This window comes from Marmota marmota, unplaced genomic scaffold (assembly GCF_001458135.2).
Source record: "Marmota marmota marmota unplaced genomic scaffold, marMar, whole genome shotgun sequence".
NCBI classification, from domain to species: domain Eukaryota; kingdom Metazoa; phylum Chordata; class Mammalia; order Rodentia; family Sciuridae; genus Marmota; species Marmota marmota.
The window spans coordinates 648174-656417 of record NW_025999891.1 but is presented as its reverse complement, the minus strand read 5'-3'; the positions used below and the strand labels follow the sequence as shown (position 1 = coordinate 656417).

The following is an 8244-nucleotide window of genomic DNA, read 5'->3' as shown; positions in this document are numbered from 1 at the left end:
GGAAGCATATATATATATATATATATATATTATAAAAAGAGAGAATTTTTCAATATTTATTTTTTAGTTTTCAGCAGACATTGTTTGTATGTGGTGCTGAGGATGGAACCCGGGCCGCACGCATGCCAGGCGAGTGCGCCACCACTTGAGCCACATCCCCAGCCCCTGGAAGCATATTTTTTACATTTGCCAGGATCTAATGGAAATTGGGAGAGATTGGGGACCAAAGCTGCAGAGATAGGCTGGGAGTGGGAGGCTGCCTAGGCCCTTGGAATATTGCAAAGGAAAGTAGACTTTGCCCTGGAGTGCAGGTGGAGAGAAGAGGAGTGGTGAAAGGAGGAAGCCTTTATGCAGGAGAAAGGGAGGTGAGAAGTGATAAGATTTCAGAATGATCCCTCTGGCTACCATGTAAGGGGGGAGAGGGACTGAGCTGAACTAGAGGGAGTTAGAACTATTGTATAAGCAGGCTGGAAAGGAGAACAAGATCTTACTATTAGATGTACATAGAGGGCAGGCAGACAGGATAATGTGTGAACCTACCACTGAATTGGGTTAGAAATCTGTACCTGACACCCTCTACTCAGAGTTTTGTGAACTTGAGCAAATCACTTGATTATGATTACTGAATCTTTGGTGCTTGCTTCCTTCCTTCTTCCTTTCCTTTTTAAGGTGCTGGGGATCAAGCCTAGGGCTTTAAGGCATGCTCTGAGCTAGACCCCCTTTCTTTATCAGATAAAAACACCCATCTGTATAGCCTTACCTAGCTGTTGAGAGGAAATGGCGGTCATCAAAGCCCTTCACAAAGCATAAAACATTAATGGGGCTCCTGATTCACTGATTCTTTCAAACAGATTTCAAGAGTTCAGTGCTAAAGGAAGACCAGAGGTGAACCAGGCCCACTCCCTACTGAGAAGAAATTTCAATCTGGTAGGTAAAGTGAGATACACACAGCAATGTCCAACTCTGCAGAATAATGTCCTTACACAAAGCTTAGTGTTAGGGAAAGCATTCAGGAAGTTCTTCTGGGCAGTCTGGTCTAAATTGATTTTAAAGATTACAAAGGATTTAAATGAGGAGGTTAGAGAATCATATGGGCAGACTCAGGAGGGACTCTGAAGCTAGGTGCTGCTGTGGTGCATACCAGTAATCTCAAGTCACTCAGGAAGCTGAGGCAGAAGAATCAAGGTGCTCTTGAGAATTAATTCACTCATTTATTTAATTAAATACCTAATTTTAAAAGAATTTTAAATACACAATACATTCATACAGTTCAAACTCCAAAAAGTAAAAAGGATATACATTGAAGTCTCACTGGTCTCCAGCCAACCTACCAAGGTTACCAATTCTTTTGTACCTTTCTAGAGAGATGTTTTTACCATATAGTATATAGAATTTGCACATGCTAAGCAAGTGCTCTACCACTGAGCTACACTCTTTATTTTTTATTTTGAGACAGGGTTTTTGTCTCAAAGTTGCCCAGACTGGCCTTGAACTTGAGACCCTTATCCTATCTGGGATGACAGGTATACACCCAAGCACCTGGCTTACCAATGTTTTTCCATTGCTAGCTCTCTGCTGTTGAGCTACATCCCAATCTCCATTGTGGTTTCAATAGGAGCTACACCTACTTTCCCAACTTTATCCAGCATTACCCATAACATTGTGCTGTGGTTCAGGTTACCAAATACTTTGCCATTCAAACCAGGACAGTTTTGAGAATTAAAGTAGGCACTATTAATAATGACACTGAGAAATAGGAAGTGGTGTTCCTGGGAAACTGAGACTGTCTTGATCAAAATGGGATGTCTGGTTCTCAGATGTGGCATCTAGCTGCTAGATCAAGGGTCTTCTTGAAAGCAAGGACTGTATTTTTTATTTATTTGGCCCTGGGGATTGAACCCAGAAGGGCTCTACCACTAAGCTACAGTCCCTAGGGCCCCCCCCCTTTTTTTTTTTCGATTTTGAGACTAAGTCTCACTAAATTGCCCAGGCTGGCCTTGAACTTGTGATCCTTTGCTTCAGCCTCCTGAGTAGCTGGGATTACAGGTGTGTGCCACTGGGCCAAACAGGACAGTATCTTTTTAATCTGGGAATCTTCCCAGAGCCTGCTACGGGTAGGTGCTTAATATATACTTGTTAGCTGAGTGGAGGATCCAGGCATACAGAATACCAAACAGTCCTTTTGAGGGCTTCACAGGGTGCAGAGGGGGAGCTTTGCTGGCAGCCCAGAGTGCCACCTTTGATCCCCACCGTTTTGTTTATAATATCTGGGCTTAACTTGCAGATATTCCCTTTGTGTACTGTAGCTTTGACCTTTGTATCCAGAGCTTCAGATCATTTTAATAATGCACAATTAGACCCACCAGCCTGTGCCCATGCAGAGTGCCCAGCAGAGGTGACCTTCCCTGTCCACCTCTGGTCAATGTTTGGGAGTGTCTATTGATTAGCAGGAGGGCTGATGACTGATCTGTCCATGGGCCTGGTGACTAGGTGGTCCCAGCAGCTTTGGAATCTACCACTTGTCTTCAGTGGCTCTCTTCCCCTGTCCTTTACGGGCTCTCCTTGCACATCCCATCCTCAGGGTTGCCAGGATGGCACTTCTTTGTACCTAGTTTCTCTTATCTTTGGAGTTCTCACATAAAGATGCCAAACACCTAAGGAAGTTTACTAGGCTGAGACCTAGCCCACATAATTAGCCCGCTGAAAGCCTTCCACCTCCCTAATTGTTGTTATGACGAATCCACCTACTCAGCTAGCCATACATAGTTCCCCACTTCTTTTGGTGTTCCCCAGGCAGGTGGTGAAGTGGAGCTAGGACCCAAACCTCCTGGACTTCAGAAGGGAATCCCCTATCTCCCTGCCTTGACTGTGGGAACCTAGAGGAGGAAATGTTACAACTTCCTCAACCCCAAACCTGTGTGGGCAGAACTTCCAGGAAGAAGGGATTGACAGTAGTGAGATGTCCTTGGCCTCAGTTTCCCCATCTGTGCAATGAGGGAGTTGCATGGGTGATCTCTGAGAGTTATCTGGTGCTGACATTTTACATCTCTGTTTTCATCTGGGTTCTGGGCTGGGTTCAGCCAAGCATCCCCAAGGGTCTCTTATTGTTGAGGGAGTGCTTTAGTTCAACCTCTTCTCTTCCTTCCCCTTCTTTTTTCCTTTTTCTAAAATTGTATATGATGGGGCCAGGGTTGTGGCTCAGTGGTAGAGTGCTTGCTGAGCAAGCATGAGGCACTGGGTTCCATCCCAGCACCACATAAAAATAAGCAAAATAAAGGTATTGTGTCCATCTACAACTAAAAAAAAATATTTAAAAAAAATTGTATATGAGAGGCAAGAGTCTTTGGCTAATGTTTACCTAGTACTAAACGTTCCCTCCCCTAGGATCCACAGGAGATAAAAGGATATGAACAAGCAGAGCCCCGGGCCATACTCTCTGGGTTTGCTACAAGTCCTTGGCCTAGTCCAGCCTGAGCCAAAACTTAATCCTAGAGGCTGGGACAAGGAACTAAATTCAAAATAGTAAGTAGAAAGGCCAGGTGTATTGGTGTACACCTGTAATCCCAGTGACTCAAGAGGTTAAGGCAGGACGATTGCAAATTCAAGGTCAGCCTCAGCAATTTAGCAAGACCCTGTCTCAAAATTTAAAAATACATAAAAAGAACTGGGAATGTAACTCAGTGGTATAGTGCCATTAGGTTCAATCTTTGGTACAAACACACATACATACATACACACATAGAACCTGGCCATACCTGTGGTTCTCACCACTCAGGAAGTTGAGGTAAGAGGATTATTTGAGCCTAAGAGTTTGGGGCTAACCTGGGCAACATAGCAAGACCCTGCCTCTTAAAATAATAAACAGGAAAAAAAAAAAAAACAAATCAATGCTGACCACTTAAAAAAAGCAAAAGTGTGGAAGGGGGAGGGGACTTATTGGTTAATATAAAGGAAAGATGCAGGGATGTATGAGCTTCAGGCATAACTGGATCTGGGAGACTCTCCATCTCTCCTGGTTCTGCTTCTTTTCTGATAGTTTCATACTCTGGCAGCCTTATTTCTTATAGTAGCAAATGAACTGCCAGACCGCCAAACAGATCTTCTGCCATTTAAGCCACCCGATGGGCTGTCCTTGTCAACAGTCCTATTTTGTTCACTGCTATAACCTTAGCACCTAACATGGAGTGTTCAATGAGTAGCTTTAATAAAAGTCCTATTATTGATTCTCATTGGCTCAGATTGAATTATGTACCCATCTTTAAACCAAACAACATGACCTACCTTGCCTGGGTCACATGCATGGGGCTGGGGGTCATCCCCCCAAAAAACATGGAGATGGGCAGAATGCTGTTCCTCAAAAGGAAAAGATGGGTCCTATTATCAGGATCCCTTGTATCCTTGGGATGTGAAGCTACTGCTTTTTTCTCCTAGACTCATCCACAACATAGACCTAGACTGAAAGTGTTCTGGTTTGAATTCTTGTGGGTGCTGGGTAAGCTGAGTTCCTAAGCCTGCAGTCTTAAGATAGCTCTCATTAACAGAGAATAAGAAAGGACTCACTTCTGTGATGTTGGGTTTTTTTTTACAGTTGCATCAGATGGGAGCAGGGAAGCTGTGGCACATGCTTGTAATCCCCACTACTTGGGAGGCTGAGGCAGGAGGATTGCAAGTTCAAAGCAAACCTCAGCAATTTAGGCTCTGAGCAATTTAGCAAGACCCTGTCACAAAATAAAAAGGACTGGGGATGCAGCTCAGTGGTTAAGTGCCCCTGGGTATAATCCCCAATACCAAAAAATAAAATAAAATAAAATGAAAATGAAAAGGGCAGGGGAGGTAAGTCAGTGGTAGACTGCCCTTGGGTTTAATCCTTAGTACTGGGGAAAAGTAAATAAGTGAATAAATAAATAAATGCACAGATAGAGGCAGGGAACCCTCACAGCCAAAGATGCCCAAAACTCATGATTCCTTTTAGGCATAACAATGGATAATTCCACGCATGGGATCCTACCAATGTATCCCTCCCCAGCCTAGACAGGAGCCTCTGATCTAAGACTGCTTTCGTTCATTATTCATTGGCATGGGTTACATGGCAGCAATAGGCTTGGGGCCAGCACATCTCAGAGAACACCTTATGCTTTATCTGAGGCATATCTGCTGAGGGAACCCTTGAGACTCAGCTTGCTCACTCTACCTGCTGACTCCCAAGCCACTTTCTACCTCTTTTCCCCAAACTTGCAGGAACAGAGATGGGGTAGCAGGCAGTGCCCTAGGAAAAGAGCTGACTTGCTTGTTTTTCAAATATTTTATTAAGAATAAGGCATATGACAGTCACCCCTTAAAGCACAGGGCTCTATTTCTGTGGGTGAGTGAATACACTCTGAAAAGCATTGGGTTAAAAAGCGCAGCCAATAGAGAATTTGGAGCAGGATCCCTCTGCCCTGCATGTCCTCCTTTCAAGGCTGACATATCAGTGAGAGGGCATTTAGGGGTCCCCCGGGCTCTGCAAGTGAGGAGATACTGCTCCACACCCTCTGGCTTCCTTCTCCACTAGGTAGGGCTCTGTGCTGCCCTGAACTGGTCCCACAAAGTGCAGGTCATGGTGGAAGGGTTACAGGGTCATGGGTACAGAGCCTCATACAACATTGCCCACTGTGCCCTGGCTAGCTTCCTGAACACTAGGGGGCTTCCATCTACCTGCAGCTCTCCCTTCTGGGACTTTCTATACTTGGAATGTGGTGGGATCCCTGCCTAGGGACTCTGAGTGTCCGTGTCAACACTCCCCTCCTTCCACCAGTGGGGTGCATGTAATAAAGAGAGACAAAAAACATTCCTTTCCCTTCTCAGTCACCCAAATATTCCAAGAGCTAGGCCTGGTAGGTCCCTCAAACCAGGACCAGGAAGGGGAGGAAGTGAAAGCTGAGGGCAGGGCCCCAATCAGGCCCTGAGGCTGCAGGTAGGTGGAAGGAAGTCTCTATTCCTTTATTTCCAGATGAGAGTATGGGAAGGGGTATTTCTGTTAAAACTGGAATCCTGTGTCTGCTTAGGCCTCCTGCTACTCTTTCTCGCTAAGGGTTGCCTTATTTTCTTTCCCAGCCACCCCCAAACACGTCAGCTGCAGGTCAGCCATCCCAGCACTCTCTTTCATCTGGGGACTCTCCAAGCACTACCCAAACAATTAAGTATCATTATCTGGTTGCTGGAGGAGGAACAGGGTTTGGACAGTGCTGATAGGGTCTCTTGGGGAGAGGCAGGCAGACCACTGAGGATTCCTGGGGCTGGGTATGGTGGGTGCCCTAGCCAGACACTCCAGGTACTGAGGAAGAAAAAGGAAGAGAGCTATTGCTACAGAGCTTTGAGGGAGGCTAGGTGGCACAGCTATGGCTTTTAGTGGATGGGTGGGCGGTGGATAAAGGACTTTGCCATCTCTGCAGAAGAATCAACATAACAAAGTCACCCTGTTCACCCCAAAGGTGTGGTTGTGGGAGATGAAGGTCAATGTGGGTTCCTCTGGAAGAGAACTTTCCTCTTCCCATAATCCTCCAGGCCCCCTCCCCCACAGGTTCTGCTAGGGAGGGCAGCAGAATGGGGCACAGTGAGTCATACACTCTTGAGGAGAGGCAGTGCCTGGGCACAGCCACAGGGGCTAGAGGTAAGGCAATGAGAGAGAAAGGTTCCCAGACTGCCACCTCTGCTGCCTTACTCCCAGGAGCTGGACAGCCCAGACTAGGCCTGGTTATTGCTTGGTGGATTCATCAATCCTGGATAGGGTCAGCTGGGAGGGGGCAGCATGTTTGACCAGGCCTGAAGTGTACTCACTGGGTTCTGCTTCTTACCAAATTCTCCCTCCCTCTAACAGGACAAAAGAGGATATGACTGGGGATTCCCTACTTCTCCCTGGGGGCCTTAATGGGAGAAGAGTTTTTCACCTATAGAGATTGATTCTGCTCTCCTCCCAACCCCTGGGTGACATGCAGAAAGTGTGTCTTCAAGCCAGGGTCAGAACCTGCCAGGGACCAGTGTCTGAGTGAGGGAAAGGCGTCCTCCCTTGGCAGCCCCTGGAAGAACTCACAGGCACTTAGGACTCGATGTAGGACCAACCCAAGAGGGATGGTGACGGAGCTTTGGGGGTTTGTGTTTCTAGGCTGGGCTGGGCTGGGGGCAATGAGCTGGACTGAAACTGTATTTCCTGCCTTTGGTAGTGGGGGTTGGGTAGCTGGGAGAGTGGGAGAGGGGAGGAATCCTGCTTTCCATTTACCATTTCCCCACCAAGACAGAGGGTCATAGGGCATCCCACCACTCTCAGATAAGCTTAGAGGCATCCCTGGAGGGGGACATTCCCCCTTGTAAACCCAAACTTCTATCAATAGCTTCTACTTCCAAGAAGCCAGGTCCTCTTTCCTGCGTTTGGGTGCAGCCAGCTGCTTAGAAGCTGGGCAAGGTTAGCACCAATAACAAACAGGACTAGGGAAACTCCCAGAACAGGCTCCTGACGGGAGCGGCAGTCTTTGCCCTGTCCCAGGGCGCTTCCCCAGCACAGCTCCAATCCCTACATACCTGCCTGGCAGAACCGAGAAGAACTGAGCTGGAATAGCTCCAGCCCCGTTCCTGCCACCATTCCATAACTCTTCTAAGGTTCTATGGCATGCTGCTCTCCGGAATTTCAACTTCCATCAGGCAGCACTTTCCCCACCAGGGTTTCTGGGAGGATGCAAATTCTAAAGTGTTCGGTGCTCTCACCTGCAAGGACGTATCAATGGGGGAGGGGTAACGGGAGGTTTCCGAGTGAAGAGGCCGGTTCTTAGCCCGGGCCTCTCCTCGGGAGCAAGGTTTCGCAGGGCTGGGGGAGGCAGGGCAGGGAAGCTGGAAGGTCTAGGGGTGCCAAGTGCACTCTGCATTTCCTTCTGTAGGCCAACCCAGCCTTTCCACTCCCCACAAAGATTGTCAGCTTTCCCGGGAGTGTCCCCCGCCCTTCCCCTCCCAGTGGCAGGGTGGGGACCAGATCTGGATTGGTACGAGTCCTTCTCCACAAAAAAAGGTGCAATCGCTCAGCCCCGCAGAGGAACTCCCTCGCGAGAGGGGAGAGCTCGAAGCTTCAGAAACGCTGGGAAATACAAAAGGCGGGGCGGTTTGAGGGGGTGGGGAAGCTGGGGCCGCCTTCCCCTGCTCCCTGGAGCCGGGGCGACTGCCCTTGGCCCTCGGGACCTGCCAGCGGGACTGGGCTGCGTCCCTAGCCGGGCCGTGAAG

General features: G+C 47.9%; 1 protein-coding gene across 1 annotated transcript in view; it reads right to left on the bottom strand.

The window, feature by feature from the left end:
- Ccdc92b (coiled-coil domain containing 92B) overlaps positions 1–8244 on the bottom strand; it is a 30520-nt gene that overhangs the window by 1285 nt on the left and 20991 nt on the right. The window contains 1 exon segment of the mRNA XM_015500924.2: positions 7738–7837. Coding sequence (XP_015356410.2) covers positions 7738–7837 — 100 coding nt within the window.